The sequence below is a fragment of the Agelaius tricolor genome, unplaced genomic scaffold (assembly GCF_023055355.1).
Source record: "Agelaius tricolor isolate 1412-34295 unplaced genomic scaffold, bAgeTri1.0.p SCAF_43, whole genome shotgun sequence".
In the NCBI taxonomy this organism is placed as follows: domain Eukaryota; kingdom Metazoa; phylum Chordata; class Aves; order Passeriformes; family Icteridae; genus Agelaius; species Agelaius tricolor.
This window is the reverse complement of record NW_027269303.1, coordinates 1,047,430-1,066,813: the sequence shown is the minus strand read 5'-3', so window position 1 is coordinate 1,066,813 and position 19,384 is coordinate 1,047,430. Positions and strand designations below refer to the sequence as shown.

At 56.0% G+C, this 19,384-nt stretch overlaps 1 protein-coding gene across 1 annotated transcript; it reads right to left on the bottom strand.

Annotated features, from left to right (window-relative positions):
- Positions 1–8,462: 8,462 nt before the first annotated feature.
- LOC139603994 (serine/threonine-protein kinase pim-1-like) lies at positions 8,463–16,392 on the bottom strand. The gene is made up of 6 exons (XM_071454993.1): positions 16,353–16,392; positions 10,346–10,494; positions 10,165–10,215; positions 9,594–9,960; positions 8,803–8,979; positions 8,463–8,569 (listed from the first exon to the last, which is right to left on the bottom strand). The coding sequence occupies exons 1-6, from the start codon at positions 16,390–16,392 to the stop codon at positions 8,463–8,465; spliced, it is 891 nt and encodes a 296-aa protein (XP_071311094.1).
- Between the last annotated feature and the right edge of the window lie 2,992 nt (positions 16,393–19,384).

Sequence of the window (19,384 nt, the reverse complement as noted above, 5' to 3'; positions counted from 1 at the left end):
CTGGTCCATTCCAATATGCAGTACTGAACCATTTTGCTCTCGTCCTTATCTTTGGTGTTGGGGTCATATTTCCACCGGGCTAGCTTCCTTCCTAGTGGGCTGTCTGGAGGGATGCCCCTTGGTTCCTCTTCAATCTCTGCGTCTTCCTTTGGGGATTCGCTACTCACCCATGATCCCATCATGACCAGTCAATCACAGGTCTGCCCCCAACAGAGCCTGCCTTTCCAAGCACAGGCCCTCCCAACTGAGCCCAGCTCCCTAAGAAGGGAGAGGGAAAGGGGAAAAAAAAGGAAACCTGGAAAGGAGGAAGGAGAAGGAAAGGGAAGAGAGAGAGGAAAAAGGGGAGAGAGGAAGAAAAGGGGAAGAGAGAGAAAAAACTAGAAAAAAGCTTTACCTCTCCTCCGAAAAAACTCTGTGGTCCAGGGGCTTCCGTCCCCAGCCCACCCTGGCTCGGCAGCTCCGCCCCGACTCGCCATGGCATGTGAAGTGTTACGCCTACTACAGGGTAACCCCACCTCAGCAAACCTCTCGGCGGTTGTCCCATTTCCAGCCTGATCTCAGCTGGCTCCGGGAACCCTGGAGCTGGTTTTGCCCAAGAGCCATTCCCACCGAGCTCGGCCACTGCCAGTGCCACCAGTGCCCGGCCGCTGGCGCTTCCCCCAAAACTGCCGCCGGCTATCGCTGCTCAGCCAGCCTGGGATACCACAGCCCTGGCCGTGCCTCCCCCGACACCGCCGCTGGCTCGGTGTGCAAAACCCTACACAAACCCATCTCACGTGTCCCACTGGCCACGGGGGAAAATCCCCACTTTCCTCTCCACCACGTGTGCTGCCATTCCCTACCAGAATAGCCCAGTGCTGGCTGTGCCTCCCCGAGACCACCACTGGCTCGGTGCCACAAAACCCTTCTCAAACTTCTCTGTCCTACGTGTCCCGCCGTCCACAGAGGAAAAACACCTCTGCTTTCCTCTTTATAATGATTCCTGCCGTTTCCTCCAACTGCCCAGCATCCTAAAACTCCAATGGACCAGGACGGGTTTGGTATGGAGTACTGGCTGGAGTTTGCTTTCCTATACTGAAATTACAGAGTAATTATCTGGCTAAAAAATAGTGCTCACCCCTTTTCTCTTTTCTTTATCCAGCCTCCTGCTGTCTCTGAGCTTCAGCCTGCAACCACTGGTGGCCCCAGAAGTATCTGAAGACTCCACCAAATTTGTGGCGTGGGTGCACTTCTTTTTGCAAACTCCTAGCACCACCGGGGAGAGGTGTCTATCCCAGGAGAGCCCCCGAAAATTTTGAGAAATCCTGATTAGAGGTCAGATGTCGCCATAGTGACAAGCCAGCCCTCCCAGATGTCCCAACTCCCATTTTCCCTTGATAACCATGTGAGCAGGTACAACTATAAATCTATAAAACTTTTCTTATATATACATTATATATAATATAATATAATATAATATAATATAATATAATATAATATTATATTATATTATATTATATTATATTTCCATATACACATATTAGTCCATTAATTGTGACAGACAATCATCATATTACTCATCTAGCACAGACACAAAGGAAGTTCTAATATAAACATTAATCCAAACTTGGCTGAAGGTAGAATTAGACCAGCTCCTGAAGGACAGAGCAGCTTTGAACTCCTTGCAGCTCAAAGCACCAAGAGGGTGGCTGGGAGGTGTGTGAGCGACCCAAGAGTGAGGGAAGGGAAATGCAGAGATCCCTGGAAGTGTTTCTGTGCAGACAGGCTGTGGGAAGGGCACTTGCAGACCTGCTCTGGGCCATCTGTGAGGGTGGATCATCATCCCAACCTGCACTGGGCCATTGCAAGGGACTGTTGCCATGGACACTGCAGGGACCCCACTGCTGGCTTTGGCTGCCATGGCAACCCCCATCAGTTCAGGTTTCCTTGGAAACCAGCCCAGGGAGCCATTTCTGCAGCCAGGTTCCATGGCCCCTTGCCTGCAGAGCTGTTGCTGCCCTCGGCTGCCATGGCAACCCTGAGGACAAAGCGGTGCCAGGGCTGTTCCAGGTACAATTGCAGTGACACTCGTTGGGACACCAGGTGCCATGGCAATGGCCACAGGGACCCGTTCCTTGGTTTGGGGCCAAGGCAACCAATGCCCGGAGCTGTTGTGGTGGTTGGTGGCCATGGAAAGCTGCCCTGGGCCCCTTGCTCAGGGCTGGTGTCAGTGCCCAGAGCCAGAGGGGATCCCTTGCTGGGGGCTGTGCCATGGCCACCTGCCCTGTGCCGCGCTGGCCGCTCGGGCACCAGGAACCAGCAGCCAAGGGCACTGCCAGGGCCAAAGGCCAGGTCAGCCAGACAGAAAGGGGCAGGGCTGGGCACTGTTTCCATGGCAACCAGCACTGGGGGGGACACCTGGGTCACCTGGCCTGGCAGTTGCCATGGAAAGCCCTGGCAGGCACTGAGGGCACAGCCCCTGGCACTGAGACACTGCTGGGCCGGGTGCTGAGCACAGCGCTGAGCACGCAGAGATGGTTTTGTTCTTGTTGAGCTGCAGCACAGCCAAGGCCTGTCCTGCCCCTCGTCCAGCCACGCTGGGGAGGGGCTGGGGCTGCGGGGGAGCTGGGCAGGGGACACAGCCAGGACAGGTGACCCCAACTGACCCCGGGCACAGCCCAGACCAGAGCACATCATGCTCAGGGTATGAAGGGGGGAACAAGGAGGAAGTGGGAATTTTGGAGGGAGGGTTTCTGCCTTGCCAGGTAACACTCAGGCAAGAGGGGGCCCTGTTTCTCCAGTGGGCAGGGTCACTACCAAAGACACACATCAGCTAAAGGAATTGTGTCATTTATATCGTGCACAGCTGCAAAGAATTACAAAAGGAAAAGCTCAGCAAAGCACATCATCATCAGCAAAGAATTACAAAAGAAGCTCAGCAATCCCTCAGAACTCATCATTACATTTTGATGACTAACCCCTTGGTGAAACTCTAGAGGTGTTTGTGGCAGACAAAGATTCTGGCTGACTATCAAGGTACACCTTACAGACACCAGTAGTACTTCAGTGACACCATTCTTCATCCATTTTTCTCCATCTCATTCGAGTTAGGAACAAGAATTCTGCTGTCCATGGAGCTGGCACCATGTTAATTCCAGAATAATGCCCCCAGGCCCTTTGCTGTTCAGCTTTACCATGCTGTCTGGGGCTAACAAGGCCTGGGGGGGCCCTTTCCCCTCGGGCTGGAAGGGGCCGGGTCCCAGTCCCTGAGGGGCACCCGGGCTCCTGGATGCAATTCCTGTGCAAGTCCCTCAGTGTCACAGCAGCCTTCCCATGGAGCCCCGTGGATCAGAGCATTTCCCAAAGGGGCCCTTGGGGCAAACAGGGAGATTTGGTCTGGCAGGATGTGTAAAAAAATATCCTGTCAGATCTACTTGTTCTCACACAGAACACTTGGCTGCAGGGACACATTCCCATTGTTCCTGCCCAGGTTTCAGGACTCAGAGTTGTCTTTCCCAGGAGCTGCTCCTTCAGCTGCCTCGGGAGGGCCATTTGGCCTCCGGACCCACACTCGGGCTCCATTATTAGGGCTGCTGGATCCAGACCCTTTATCTCCACAAACAGTGGTGATTGCAGGTGGATCTCCTTTTTTCACAATCCTTCTTAACATTGCAATATTGATAATTGTGCTACCCTGTCATGGGTTTGAATAATCCCATCTTGTTCACTTTTGTTTAACACAATTCCTTTAATTTCTCCTTGATATTCTGCATCAGTTCCTCTTCCCATGACATGAACTCTTTGTAAGGCCAAGCTCCAAGGGAGCAGTTACCAAAGCAAAGTGTCCTGGAGGAATCTGAATTCCTGTTTCAGTATTGATAGCTCTCATTTGCTTTGAATTTATCCAAACTAATTCCAGTGCATGAAGGCCCAGCCCTGCAGCCTCTGGGCTGGCCCTGCCAGGGGCCATCACAGCCAGAACAATTTCCCAGGCAGCCCAAGTCTCACTGCCCATGGTTGGATTTGCAAATTGGGGGCAGCTGTGCACAGCCAGGGGGTTTCCATTTCCCCAGTGGGCCATTGTTAAGGGCATGGAGCACATCTGGGAGATGGGTTCTCCATGGGCAAAGGTTCCATCTCCTCATTTTTTCAACTGCTTTTTAAACAACCCCTTTGCCCGTGCAACCAATCCTGCAGCTTGTGCATAGTCTGGTACATGAAAAACCCTGCAGGCTTAATCACTGAATTTTTCACAGGAACAGACAAAGAACTCTGCATCACAGTATCAGCAAACCCTGTAAAAACAGCCAATTTCCTCCCTTCCTCCTTTTTTCATTGTATACAATCTCACAAAGTTGACGACTGACATTAGGGTCCTGGCCAATCCTGTTCTGTAGGGTATTTAGTATTACATCCCTGAGCAGCCAAAGCTACCAAATTAGTATTGTCAGAACTACTTCACATTATTATCATTTTATATGTAGATATACATATTGATATAGATAGACAAACCTAGACATACATATAAAAATATATAAAAATATATATATGAAGGTCTTATTGTACTATAAATACATACATAGTTATTTATTATATTGATATTTCACTGGCACAAATGCAGCTGAGCTCAAGATTAAAACCTTCTTCTCTTGCTCCATGTGGGAGCATTCCAACAATAATTGTTCCTTCTGAAGGTGCTGTTTCCAATGGACTCTTAACACATTCATCTTTGTCTGCCCAAACCCACAAGTTCTTTTCCTTTTCCATGTGCAATTTTTGGATGCATTTTAAGCCATCCAGGGGTGTAGCCTCTTTTACCCGACTGCCCCACTGCTCCCACGGGGCTCCGACCTCAGCCCACTCCAGAGCCAGGGAACTCCAGGGAAGGGCTTCCCATCTGGGAATTTCTGATGGCACTGATTCCTCACATTGAAACTGAACAAGTGACATTTGGTTGGGATCTGGCCAGACTGGACCAGTTTTGTTTTGCCAGTGGGCAGGGTCAGCACCAAAGACACAGACTCCAACTGAAGGAATCAGTGTCATTTCCTGCAGTTCAGAGCAGCAAAGAATCACAACAGGAGCAGCTCAGCAATGCACCCAACCATCCCCACCAAAGATTGCCTGCAGTGACTGAGAAAGATCCAGCCCCAGTTACCCTCAGCCTTTACCATCCCCCAGACCCACACAGCAGCTGGGGAAGCTGTCACAGCCAAGGGCTGCAGAGCCACTCCTGGGCACTGGCAATTCCTGCAGGTGCCTCCAGCCACAGCTGAGGCTCCAACCCCGCTGGGAGAGGGCCCAGCTCTGACAGTGCTGAATGGACAAACTGACAGCACTGCTAGTGTGGCAACATCTGGTTTCATCCTCCTCTTGGCTCCCTCCCAAAGCCTGGCCAGGGCCCCAGGAGGAACCAAGGGAGGTGACTTTGGCCATTCAGCCCCAAACAAGGCCAGATGTCAGATTTCATGGCCTTGTCTGGCTTCTAAATACACAAAGGTCAATACATGTTTCACTAACGAGTGGCTATATCTATCACAGTGCTAATGACCATGCATATTTCATCAGGGAGCAGATACAAAGATAACCTTTGGTTGGAAGGTTCATCCAGAGGCCACCTTGGGCTCAGGGCCTGCTGTTCAGGCCTCACTCAGGGCTGCTGTCCAGGCCTTGGCACTTCAGGGACGTGGTTTAGTGCTGGGCTTGGCACTGCTGGGTGAGCGGCTGCACTGGGTGAGCTCAGAGGGCTTTTCCAACAGAAAGGATTCTGTGATTCCATGATTTTATCCACTGCATTCAGCTGTGTCCATGTTAGCAGCATTCATTTGCTCAGAAAGTCTCCTCTTGCCCAGCTCCTGTGGCCTGAGGCTTCAGCTCCTCCAGCTCCTGGTGCTGAGCTGCTCATGCTGAACGAGACGACTCGGGGAGAAGAGCACAGTCCATGCAATTCCTTCTGGGACACGGAGAGGGGAGGCTGTGCAAACAGGAGCATTGTTTGCTGCGGCCTCCTCTCTGCCCTTCACGCCTTTCAGTGCTTGGAACCAGCCAAGAGCTTTGCCAAGAGTGCAATGGAGCAGCTGTTCCTGCTCCTGGCTCTCTCCAGTCTCTGCCCTTGCCTGCTTCTGTCCCTCGTGCTGTGCCCTCTGTTCCCCCAGGGCTGGCTGGCTGCTGCCCAGAACTGTGGCACTGGCACAGATCCAGTGCTCCAGACCCTCCTTTCTGTGCCCTTGGAGCTGCCTGGGCACAGCAGCCTTTTCCATCTGCAAGCTCCCCATGGACAGGGAGTGCCCAGCTCTGTTCCTTGCACAGCCTCCAGGAGCCCAGGGCTGCCATCTCAAGTCCCTGCTGGCACTGGGGGCTCCCAGGTGCCTCAGGCTGCTGTGACACCGCTGCACACGGGAGGGAACAGGGGCAGGGGCTGTGCTGAAAGTCAGCTCCAGCTGCTGCTGCTGCTGCTGCTGCTGCTGCTGCTGCTGCTGCTGTGGGGTCATTTGTGCAGCCCTGGCCCAGAGTCGGGGATCAGATCCTGCCAGTCTCTTCCAGCCCTGGCTGCTCAGAGGTTGGGCCCTGGAGCCTCAGGTGGGCAAAGGCAGCTGCTGCTGGTCCCTCTGTGTGCCCGTGTTCAGCAGTGCTGCTCCATCAGTCTGTGCCCAGCAACGGGGAAAAGCCTCAGCCCTGCAGGGCCAGGAGCTGCCGGGCTCTGCCTGAGCAGCTCAGCCAGCAGGAAGGGAGCTGCTCCACACAGGAACCAGGAGCAAAGGACATCCCTTTTATAGGACAGGTTTTCTATTTAAAGGAAAAAAAACGAAAAAGGGAAAAAAATAGGTAAATTGTAAAAGATAAGAATAAAATCCAAGTGTTAGTGAAAAATCATAACATAATGTTAGTGAAAAAAACAAAACAAAAATGCAAAGTTACATTCTTTGCATTAAGAGCTAAATGATCTTTTTAAAAAGAGAACTCAGTTATTTATTTTGTAAATGTGCTGATGGCATGGATCCATCTTACTGACCTCAGCAGCCTTTTAAAAGATTTTGGGCTTTGTTTCCAACATTGCCATTTGAAATAGTGGTTGAAGCAAGAGGAAATTGCTTTTTGCCCTTCCAGCTCCAAGCAGGACTGGGAATGGAAACTCTGTCAAAGCCCAAATCCTTTAGAAGATGCCCTTCCTTCTCAGCCTGGAAATGAGCTGCACATTCCCGTTGAAACTGTCAGGGATTTCTTAAAGACACAAAGTGCCACTTAGGGCTTTTTGCTCTGGTTTGGCAGTGCAGAAGGGCAATTCTCCATCCACCAGCTCCAGACTGCACTGCCTCAGGAGCACGGCCCACTCGCCAGCTTTGGCCCACTCGTGGCACTGCTAGAGGAGGAATAAAGTGCAACTGCACAATTCCAGCCAATCAAGAAGGAAGAATGGGACAGACAAAACAGCCTGTGCAGATCCAGGCATTCAGCTGGGACTGTGGAGAGTTTGGGTCCTTGCCAATTGGATGTGTGTCCCCAGCAATCTCTGGGCCTGCAGCAGAGTCTCACTCACCTGCCAAAGCAGAAAGCTCAGGCGCTGTGCTCGCAATGGGCTCGTCTGATGCAGAGCTGTCAGAGCAATGTGAGGGCAGAGCCAGCCCAGCTGGGCCCAGGGCTGAGCCCAGCAGAGCCCTGGCAGAGCCCAGAGCAGCCTCAGCAGCCGCAGAGCCCAGCTGCAAGGAGAGAAAGCAGAAACCGCCCGTCAGCTGAGGGCTCCTGGGCCCTTGTGCCAAGGCCTGCGGGGCCCAGGCCATGCTGGCTGTGCCCAGAGCTGTGCCCAGAGCTGCCCATCCCTGCTGCCTTTGGCAGCAGAGCAGGAGGGCAGGACATGTGTCCAGCCTGCAGCCAGCCATGGCACATCCAGCCCTCAGCAGCTGCCCAGAGCCAAAAAGCAGCTGGGCAGCGACTGAAGAATTCATTGCATCTGCCCCAGCAAAGGGGGAACCTTTGGTGCCCGGCCAGGCCGTGCCAGGACCAGATCTGGGAGCATCCCCCTGCCTGTGGACTCACCTGCAAATTGGGCCTGGAGCCTGGCTTTGAAGAAGGTGCCAGAATCCAAGTCCATCATCTTCAGCTGGCCAGGCCAAGGAAGAGACTGTCACCCTTGAGGTTTTCCTTGGTGTCTCCAGCAGCAGCCCCACCTGGTACAGCTTCTCCAGGGGCTCCTTCTCCTTCCCTGGGGCCAGACCAGGCTGTCAGGGCTCTGCCCAGGGCCCCAGCCATCCATGAACCAGACAAACCAAACCAGGGGGGATGGTGGCCACCACTGCTTGCCACACCAGGTCTCCAGCTCAGCTCCAGCCCAAGAGCTGCGTGTTCCCTTCTGCTGACCCCTGCTCAGAGCTACAGGCAGCACAAAACCAGCCTGGTTTGCTTTGCCACTGAGTGCCAAGAGATGTGTGGAGCTGGTACCTGCCAGGCCCCTGGATCCAACTGTGCACGTGGATCTCTCCCATCTTCTAGGTCAGAGGAACACCCTGCACCCAAGGATGACAGAAAAGCTCTTCTAAGGATGGCCTGTCCAAGGGTTGCATGGACAAACACCTCTTAATGATATCCTGGCACTCTGGGGAGAGAAACCAGAAATCACCAGTCAGCTGGAGAAGTTGCCCCCCTGTTCCCGTGCCCAGGCCATGCTGGGTGTGCCCAGAGCTGGGCCTAAACTTCCCCATGGATGCTCTGTTTGGAGGAGAGCAGGACCTGTGCCACCTCCTCAGCAGCTGCCAGAGCGGGATGCCCACGAGCCCGCTGCTGTCTCCCAGCACTGGGATCCCCCCGTGCCCAGAGATGAGGATCCACCTTGAGAGAGCCATCGTGGGAACAAGATCCGCCCCCGGATGATCTCCTGGCCCCTCCTGAACGGGTGCTTGCCCATGACCAGGTGGCACAGCAGGAGGCCCAGGGACCAGATCGTCGCTGCCTTGCCGTGGTAGCGTTGGTGCTGGATCCACTCTGGTGGGCTGTAGGACAGGGTTCCTGTGGAACACAGACACAGCTCAGCAGGGGGATGCTGCTGCTCCCAGAGCCCGGCCCCAGCATCCCTGGCCGTGTGGGGGCTGCCCCAGAGGCACACGGGGTGAGCGCTGCCCTCTCACCAGCACCTGGGACTTGTGTACAAACTCAGGGCTGGAAAAGAAGCCACTGGTGCTGGAAGAGGGCAGCAGAAATCCTGGGAAGGCCCAACCATGACACACAAAGGAGAAACCCACCCAGTGGTGGAGAAAACCAACTCTCCTCCCCACCTGCATGGCCCCCAAAAATGTTAATAAGCCAAGGCAAACAAGGGGAGCAGAGCAGTCCAAGCCCTTCCTCACCTGCACACCAAACCATCCGGGGCACGGGGTCAGTCCCCCCTCTCTGCTACCCCCATGGGGGTTTGTGTCAGGCTGGCTGCCCCAGCTCCAGCCCCAGCCCAGGCCACAGTGGGTGCTGAAGGCTGTCGGCAGGGCTGGCAGCTGGCCCCCCTCACACCCCACCCAAATCAACTCGGCTCCAGCATCAATCCCATCCCGGCTGCAATAGGGGGAAGCCCCAGTGCTGCACCCAGGCTGGGCCATGAGATGCCCAGGAGCATCCCCTGGAGGGCTCACCTGCAAACTGGGTGTAGGCTGTGTCTTGGAGGAAGGCGCCACAGCCAAAGTCGATGAGTTTCAGCTGCCCGCTGGCCAGGTCGAGCAGGATGTTCTCGGGCTTGATGTCCCTGTGCAGGACCCCGCAGGCGGTGCAGTGCCGCACGGCCTCCAGCACCTGGCGGAACAGCGCCCGCGCCTCCTCCTCGGGCAGGAACCCCCGCTCCGCCAGGAAACCCGAGAGCTCCTGGCACCGCTCCGGACGCTCCAGCACAAGCAGGAAGCTGTCGGGGAGCTCGAGCCACTCCAGGAGCTGAATGACAGCGGCACAGCCACGGGACACCTTGGCCAGCAGCACGATCTCCAGCGGCGCGCTGCTGCCGTCGGGCTGCGGGAGGAGCGCGGTGCCGTCAGTGGGGCTGAGGCCGTGCCGGGGCTCTGGGAGCCCTCAGCCAGCCCGGGATGCTCTGCACGCCCCGCTCAGCCCACGCCCGCTCTCCCCGCAGGGCTCCCGGCGGCTCCCACCCTGCCGGGCCCCGGCTCCTCGCCGCCCGGCCCGACCCGGCTGCTGCCGCTGGCCCCGCTCACTCACCAGCTCGCCCCAGTGCCGGATGCGATCCCGCGGCACGCGTTTGATGGCCACCTGCGAGCGAGGGAGAGCAGCGGGTGAGCTCGGCGCCCTGCCCGCCGCGCTCCGACCTTCTCCTCCTTGTCCGCCTTCTCCTCCTCCTCCTCCTCCTCCCCCTCCGCCCGCCGCCAGCCCCGCCGCTCACCGGGGCGCCGTCCGAGAGCCGCGTGGCCGCGAAGACGCTGCCGAAGCCGCCGCGCCCCAGCAGCGAACCCAGGCGGTATCGATCTTGCAGGGCCTCCTGCGCCTTCCCTGCGGGCGAGACGCGGCTGTCAGCGCTCGGCCCGGGGCCAGCAACGGCCCCCGGGCGCCCCCCGAGCGGCCCGGGCCGGGCATCCCCACCCGCCCCGGGCCCCGGCGGCTCGGGGCCGGCGGCCGCGCTGCCGAGCGGCGGAGCTCGGGCCGGGGAAGCCGCAGCGGAGGCGGCGGGAGCGGCCGCGCCGCCTGTGTCCTCCGCGGGCCCCGGGAGGAGCCGGGGACGGGGACGGGGTCGGGGCCGGGGCCGAGGCCGGGATCGGGACGGGACTTCACGTCGGGGCCGGAGCCGGGCTCGGGCCAGGCGGAGCCGAAGGGCGGCGATGCCGCCCCCGCACCAGGCACTGATGCCCGCCCAGCAGCGCCACCGCCAGTACGGCCAGAGCCGGGCGGAGGCGAGAGCGCGGCGGGACGGGCGGGGCCGGGCACGGGGCAGCCCCGCCCGGGGCCGGGGGCGGGCCGGGGGCATGGCCCGGCCCGGCAGGGGAGAGGGAGGCGGGGAGAGGAGAGGGACGCCGGGCAAGGGACCCCGAGAGAAGGGTGCCCGACCGCGGGAAAGGGAGAAAAAGAAACAAAGGGAGAGAAAGAAAAACAGAGAAAGAAAAAGAGAAAGAGAAAGAAAGAAAGAAAGAAAGAAAGAAAGAGTGATCTAAAATATCTGTTTTCCTGCTGTCGCTGCTGCTGCTGTCGCTGCTGCTGCCGCCGCCGCTGCTGCTGCCGCCGCTGCCGCCGCTGCAACTGAAGCACCGGGGCCGTTCGTCCCCGTGTCCGTTCCCCGCTCGCCCCACGAGCCCCACGTTCGAGCCCCGCGCGCCCCGGGCACAGCCCCTGAGTCTGTCCAAACACGGGAACTTTGCAGCGGTGAGCCCAGATGCAGAGCCCTGACTCCTGCACACCGGCACAGCAATCCCCTCGCTTGCTGCTCTGCATTGGCCTGGCTGAGGGTCAAACACTGTCGGGCCACCTTCCCTTGCTGTAGGATTCCTACCTGACCCAAGCACTGCACTTACATCTCCAGTCTTGCCTTCCAGTAAAACCAGGGGAAGGAAAACTCTGTGTGGCTCATGGTATTTTCAAGTGTCTAAAAATCACTAAGTCAGCAATCTTAGAGGTGAGGTGCATCTGGAATTCCTGGGATGGAGAAGTAGTGCAACATGGAAAAGGGGAGCATAGAAATAAATAGAGGAAAAGATCTTGGATTGTTTCTTTCATTTTCATTTCACTTCTGGAAAGCTGTTTCAGTTTTCCAGGAATCTTTTCCTGTCTCTCTTCCCAAGAATGTCTCATGGAGAACAAGGTCAAGCTTCTGTCACAAGATTTGCCAGCAGGAAATTATGCCACTGGTGAAATTTTCATGATGACTGTGCTGGCTTAGGGCAAATTTTGGGAGGAAACCTCCAAAAGGGGTCTGTTTTGCAGAGATAGCCAAAACCTCCACAACGTTGTGTAAGTTGTAAAGCCGGTATGTTTATTATTACAGAGCTGGATGCATGCAGAGATTACTCTCCTTAAAAGGCATGCGTACCTCTGGGAACTTCAGGTCCCTTTTTATCCTCCTCTCAAATACATATCCATACAATTTCACAATAGGTTCATACATATTCATTTTTACAAATTTCACGTGACATTTGCCACTAGTTCTTCTTTATCAGAAAGAATTCTTAGGTGAGGTTGACCTGCTTTCACAGCAGTCTCTCTGTCTCTCTTTATCACCCTCTGTCCCGTCCCCCCTTATCTCTGTCCTTCACTGAATCAGTTTCCCTGAGCCTAGGCTTTGCAGTCAGGCTACATAGCTATGTTTTCTAACCACAGACTCAAAGATGTACATTTCACCTAAATCAAAATGGATTTCTACTCTGGAGAATTTCTCCTCTGTCTCAGAAGCACTCCTCCCTCTGTCCCCCACATGCTGGCCCTGTCTGGCGTTCCTCATCCCTTTCCCCACCGCTCTCCTGCCCTTCCCCTCTCTTAGAAGATGGACAAAGCTGCCTTGGACAGCAAAGTGGATTGCAGCCAGTGTGAAGAGAACATGGAGGAGCTGGATGAGAGGATGCAGGAGTTGCAGAGCCAGATTTCAGGCCAGGAGCAGCACTGGAACAATACGCAGCAGCAGTTCAGCGATGCAATTGAAGACAAGGGGAGGGGTACCTCGTCCCCACCACAAGGAACTGGCACCTTTGGGACTTGACAGCCTGAGGTAGCATCCCTCTGAGGATCCCCCTCCAGGCTTTTCCCTGGAGAGCTCCATGTCACATCCTGGAGCAGCTGGCTGAGGCTGTGCCCCTGTTCACAGCTGGATCGCCTGGAGCTGAAGACTTTCCGTAAACACCGGGAGGACTCCTGGAACAGGAACATGGAGGAACTCGAGGATAGGCTGTTGCGTGAAAATGCTGCTGGGATTAAGAAGTGAGTGCAATGGAGATTCTGATGGCTTTGGGGACAGCGATGGCAACTGCTCCTGCCAGGCAGGGCTGTCACACACCCTGCCCTGAGCTGGGTCGTGCCCTGCCCTCCTGGCCGTGCACACGGGGGAGCTTTGGTGCCAGAGAGGGGCTGAAAGCGCTGCAGGGGCTGCTTGGGATGGTGGCATGGGTGCCTGTGCCCTTCACCTGGCATCAGCCAGCACCTTGGGGATGGGGAGAAACAGGCTCAAGAGCCCACAGTTCACCCTGCAATGGCCGTGCCCCTGTGCAGTGAGCTGCCCAGCAGCTGGCTGCTGCAGGGAGCTGCTGCCTGTGTGCTGCAGGGCTGTGGCCCCAGGAGCTCAGCCAGCCCTCTTCCCTCCCCCTCCTTAGGCAGCTGCCAGTCCCTTTCTCGTGCCTGTCCTGTGACCGCATGCTCAGCGTGCAGGTTCCTGGCCAGTGAGTAGCACCAGTGCCTCGGGGGCAGTGGGGCTGGCATGGGGGGAGATGGGTGCCAGCAGTGACCCGCTGTGCTGGCACAGGGGGACAGTGTCTGCTTGGGAGGGGCTGATGTGGGGAGCCCCCTCGGCAGCCCTGCCCATCAGCAGGGGCTGTGGGGGCTCATCCCAAGGGCTACAGGCAGCGGGATGCCATGGGCTGCAATCCCATGGCTTTGGGGGTGCTGCCTCCAACAGGAACAGGTTTTTTGTCCCCTGTCACACACCTGTGACTCCTGCCCTCCCCAGGTACCCCGAGACACTCCCGTATTTGCAGCCGATGCCCCCCAGCAAGGAGCCACCGCCCAGCCAAAGGTGAGGGCCCTGAGGACACATCCCCAGCGCCTGGGGTGCAGAGCAGCCCTGACACAGCAAGGAGGGCTCTGCACCTGGGCTGGGGCAGAGCAGCCTGGGGTCTGAGCACACCCTGCCAGCTTGGCAGAAGGGGTCCAAAGAGGAGTTTTTAGGGTTTAAAATGTAGCACAGTATGGTAATGTAGTGATTCTTATAGGCTGTATGGAAATGCTATAGGATTTGTATGTTGTACTAGATTGGTTAAGTGAGAATCAGAATATTCAACACAGAAGATTATTTATTGTATTGTAACAGGAACTTAGCTCTTACTTTTCTATGCTCTTAGCTCTTACCTCTTACTCTTACCTCTTGTCTCTTAGCTCTTGCCTTTTATCCTCATACCCCTTTTACTCTCTTATGCTTTTACTCTCTTACCCTCTCATCCTCTCTACCCCTCTCTTCTCTCAGGCCTGCTCTGAGCTGTGGCTGGCAGCTCCAAGCAGGGCCCTGCACCCACGCCCTTTGCATTAAACTGTCCATGACCTGGCTTCAGAGATCTCTCGTCTCCGTTCATCCCGACCGTGCTATCCCCGTCAATCCTACAGACGGGGATTGGGTGCCTCCTGTGAAAGGAGTTCCCAAAACCAATCCCTGCAGCTGGGACAGCCCAGCTCCTGCCAGCTGGTGTCCTGTGCACAGGGACCTGCCTGGTGCCATGGCCAGCACACGTGGCCATGGGGACAGAGCCAGCAGATGCAGCCTGGTGGATGGGCTTGGGGCTCCTGCAGCAGGTGGACAGGAGCTGGCAGGGACATGCCCCTGCAGGCAGCACTGCCAGTGCCCTCCCTGGCACAGCAGGGTGATGCCCTGCATGCCACAGGCCTGGGCACTGAGTGTCCTCTGCCCCATCCCACAGGAGGCCGCTGGTCTGTGCCAGTGTCCCCAAGTGCTGCAGAGCTCTGGGGACCATCAGAGCAGCAGCTCCACGATGCAGAACATCAAGGCTTCCCCACATACAAGTGCACAGCTGCAGTGTCTCCTGGTACACAACAAGGTAGGTGTGATGTAGGTGGGGACACAGAATGGTGACTGAGGCTTGATGGCATTGCTGACTATCCAGGGGGAATCTGTGCCTTCAGTCTCCAGAGAGACCTGAGTTGGATTATTGGGGTGTGCTGGATTGGGCCCTGCATTGCAGCCAGCTGCCCTCTCCTCCTCAGCCCAGTGTGACCCTGCTGCACGGTGATGGACACATCTCGAGGGGCCATAATGACCAGCATCGTACGGTGATCAGGACACAGGATGCGTCAGGTATGGCCCTGTCAGGGCAAGGGGGTCAGTGACGACAGGGGCTGATTATCTGCAGGGTGCCAGCTGGGGGATGAGTAGGGCTCTGTGTACAGAGCTGGGTAATGTGGCATGGGTATTTTGTGTCTGGGGTAAGAAGGAAGGGGCAGAATGGAGCAGGAGGACTGGCACATGGGGGCAACTGAGCTTGGAGCTGGAGTAACGTGGGAGAATGGCCATGCCCAGCGTGGGACAAGAGCTTGAGTCCTGGTGCACTGGGGCCAGCACCTGTGGCAGCTCACCCTTGCCCTTCTCGCCCAGGCCCTGCCGCCTCGGGAGAGCACGGCCAGGCACAGCTCCTCGACAGGTCTCATGGGCCCCAGGGCTCGAGCAGCCTCTGCAGCCCCACCAGACATCAGCAGCCCCCGGCCAGCTGGAAAGGACTCAGCGCCCAGTGCTCGACCTGGGACATCTTGTCCAAAGCGAGAAATGCCTGTGACAATTGTCATAAGAAACTTGACTTTTTACTTGTATATAGTAATTAAGTTAATTGTATATTGTTATTAGGTTAATAAAAACTGTTAAAATTCTAGGCAGAGCCTTGTCTCACAGCCTGTCTCTCCCCGGGCTCCCTGGTGCTCCTTCAGCTCCTTCCCCCCTGCTGTGGCTCTGCCCCCGGGCTGAGCAGATGGAGCCCCGGGCCGGGCCCTGAGGCCGCTGCTGCTGCCGCGGCACCTGCGGGGCAGCCCTGAGGCTCCGGGCCGGCTGTGGGAGCAGGAGCGGCGCTGCAGAGCCCGCGGCCCTCACGGGCTGCGAAGGCACGGGCAGATGGCCGTGGGGCCCGGCTGGCACTGCCGGCGCTGCTGCTCTCGGCTGCCGCCTGCAATCCTTACAGGCAGCCCTTAGGCCGGCTCAGGAGCCGCTCGGAGCCGTGCCCGAGGGCTGGCCCCGACCCCCGGCCCCCAAGGGCACTTGTCCCTTCATCTCTGCACTGCCACATTCCAAGCTCATTTGTCAGCTTCCTCCTGCCCTTCCTTCCTGCGGGGCAGCGTTAGGGGCTGGCCCAGCGGCTTTCCTCCCGCACGGCTGCAGCCCCTTGCCCACAGCTCCCTGGCGGGAGCCAGAGCTGCTTTGCAGCCGGGCCCCCCCGCCGTGTCCCGCAGCCCGGGCCGGCTCCTGCCCGCTGCCAGCGAGGCCCCGCGGCTGGGCCCGGCCATCCCGGGCCAGAGCAGCTCCCTGCACGGGGGAACACAGGGGGACACGGGGGATGTGAAATACAAAGCTGTGTGTCGTGTCAGGTACACACAGGCAAGGTGTGTATTTGTGATTGCGATATGTGTGGAGACCGACAATGGGAGAGCTGTGAATTCTGATAATAACTGAGGAAAGTAAAGCATGGAAGAAGTCCTTTGAACCCATCTTTTGTTTGCAATTGACCTTGGTTGATTTAGGAGCATTGGCATTAAAGCATTAAGGATGTTGCTTTTTGCTTGTAGTTAATTCTTAAAGAGTTCTGCAAAAATAACCTTTTGAAGTATAATTTTGGAACATTGCTTGAATCCTTGAAACTATAGCAATGAAATATATATAAAGGAAACATGCTTATCTCATGCCTTGATAAAGCAAAGAAAAACAGCTTGAGAAAGGAAGATGAACACCACCTCAAGGATTTATAGTTTCAACCAAGGGAACCTGGACATCACTGTTGTTAGATTTATAGTCTTTGCAATTAAAAGGAGGACCCACATCTGGAGAGCTGGACCTCACCAGATGGGATTTGTCTTTCTTCTTTTGGAAACCGGACCACCACCATCTGGGATACTCCTTTTGGGATACATCCTGAGAGAAACTAAATCACAATAGTGTATAGAATTTTGACGTAAAAATTGGGAATAGAAACTGCTGATGAGTAAGAATTGGAATAGAAACTGCTGAGAAAGCTGATGAGTACCCCTATAAATACATGTAAGCCTCAACTGTGGGTGTGCAGTTGGAAGGAAAACTTCCCCCACTGTAGCCAGTGCTGTATTGCTCATACTTTACCATATTAATTAATAAATTGATTGCTCCTTGAATATTGGGCTAGTCAAGCTTCTTATTTATACCATCCATAACTGTAAAAGGAAACCTTCCTGCTGAACTGGACTAGACAAAAGGAAAATCAAGGCAGAGCCATGGTTTGTCAGGACTTGCTGCATCCCAGTGAGCCCTGTGCTGCATTTGGAGTGAGCCCTTGAACCTCAGGGCCTGAGAGGAGATTGCACAAACCTTTCCAGGAGTCAAAGTCAGAAGAAAACCCCAAAGTGTCTCAAAGCATGAATGGGTCCCACTGAGGTCCATCCCAACACTGGCTCCTCATGGACTCCATGGAAGAGAGAATTGGTGGCCCAGATGGCACAAAAAATTCTCAGAGACTCAGTGTGGAAAGGACAATCCAAAGTACCTTAAAAAACCTTGAGTCTCTCAAGCACAATAATGAGTCCTATTGAGTGTCAGTACAGAGCTCTCAAGGGACTCGTTACAGCAGATAATTGGAGGCCATGATTGCACAAACCTCTCAGAGACTGCAAGGCAAAAGCCAAACCCAGAGTCCTTTGAAAAACCTGCAGTCCCTGCAGGGAGCATTCAGGAGCCCCCAGGGCCATTGCTGAGCAAGGCTCCCCAGGGACTCCTTGCAGCAGATCCTTGAGGCCACTGGGATGTGGGCTAGGGGGGGATGCTGAGGGCAGCACAAGGGGCTGACAGTGCCCAGCCGGGCTGGGGCTGTGCCAGGAGGCCCCAGGGCCTCAGGACAAGGTGTCTCCTCCCAGCCCTTGCTGGCACAGACCCTGCTGGGCCCCAGGGCACCAAGACTTGGCTTCTCTTTGTCCCCACCTGTCATCACTGCCTGCAGTTCTCTGCTCTGCCTGGGGCCTGGGGACACTTGCTCAGTCGTGTCCCTCTCTGGGACCCATTAAAAGTCCAAGAAAGTTTGGAGTTGGATTCTGACGTGGAGTTCTGCAGAGGTTTCTTCAGTTGCCTCTCAGGGACTGATGTCCAGGGCCTGAGCACAAAGGCCCAGAGGCTGATTAAAGTCCTTGTGCTGTGTCTGTGCTGCTGAGCTGGGCTGGGCTCCTGGCACAGAGGCAGCTCCTGGTCACCAAGAAGAGCTTCAAAAGCACATTTCTCTGGATGAGCAGCTCTTGTGCCAGCCCAGCAGGGCTGGGGCACTGCCTGCAGCCAGCCCGGGCACAGCCCAGAGGCACAGAGAGCTTCAATCAGTCAGGGCTGGGAAGGGGCTGAGAAGTGCCTGGGGCACAATCACTGTCAGCCCTTGGCACAGGAACCTCTGGCTGCAGGACAGTGCAACTGCAGCTCCTGGAACCATCTCCTCAAGCTGGAACATGCCAATGCCTACAAACCTTGTGAGTACAACTCTGAGTAATTCTGGTTCAGGGGAGGTGAAATGCTCATGGAGTTCTGACATGCTGAGGGGTTCTGATCAGTCATAGAATATTTCCAGGGCAAGGGTTTTGTTCAAAATGAGGAAATTTCCTAAAACTTTGTATTCAGTTTACTACTACTGGAGAATGGCAGGGAGGAGTCAATACATATTAAACGTTAATTCTGAATTATTGATTATGAATTTTGACAAGAGCTTCAGACATCCGAACTGTTGCTTTTAGTGATCAATGGGTTCACAGGAGATTCCTAATGTGCTTTCAGCCACTCTGCCCATGTACAGCAGCAGCATCACCTTTGCTGGAGCCATCAGGCTCAGTCTGAGCTGCCCTTTCTCCAAGCTGCAAACAGAACCTGCCCCCAGCCAGTGCCCTGCAAACAGGCAGGGTTCTGTCGGGCCAAGGAGAGTGCACAGAGATTTGGGGTCTGTGAGTGCTGGCAGGGAGAGATCAGGCACAGGGAAACACGTGCAGCATGGAAATCTGCAGGAAGCAGAGAAAAGATCAGGCAATGAGAGAAAACAAAGCCCAGCAATGCTGTGGCAGGGAGAGTTTAGAGATGCCCACAGGAGCCCCTGCAGTGCAGCCCCTCCCTCTGAAGAAGCCCCCTCCCTCCTGTGCCCCAGCCAAGCCTCTGCCCTCAGGGCCGGGGCTCCAAGGCGTGCAGCCCCTCCTGTGCAGGCAGAGCTGCAGCAGAGCCGTGGGGCAGCTCTGCAGCCCCGGGCCCAGTTCCCTCTGCAGAGCACAGGGCTGGGAGCAGCTGCCCGGCCCTGGGGGCTCTGGCAGGGGCACAGCTGGCTCAGGGTGACGCTGTCCCCAGGGCCCGGCTCTGGGCAATGCTGTCAGTGCAGCCAGGGAAGGAGCTGCATCTCCCTTCATCCAGTGCCATCAGAAGGACACTTGGAAGTCTCCCTGAGATTTCAGTCCAAGCTGGGAGCTTCAATCCAGGATGCAAACCTCTCCTAGAGCATCTCTGAGTTATGAGATTAATGGGGAAAGGCAGAGGTGT

Coding starts and splice junctions, on each gene's coding strand:
- LOC139603994 (XM_071454993.1), bottom strand. CDS start 16,392: ATGCTCCTAAATCAACCAAGGTCAATTGCAAACAAAAGAT. Junction 10,495..16,352: donor GTCAATTGCAAACAAAAGAT/GGGTTCAAAGGA, acceptor CGGGGGCCGTTG/CTGGCCCCGGGCCGAGCGCT. Junction 10,216..10,345: donor GGCTCTCGGACGGCGCCCCG/GTGAGCGGCGGG, acceptor CCTCGCTCGCAG/GTGGCCATCAAACGCGTGCC.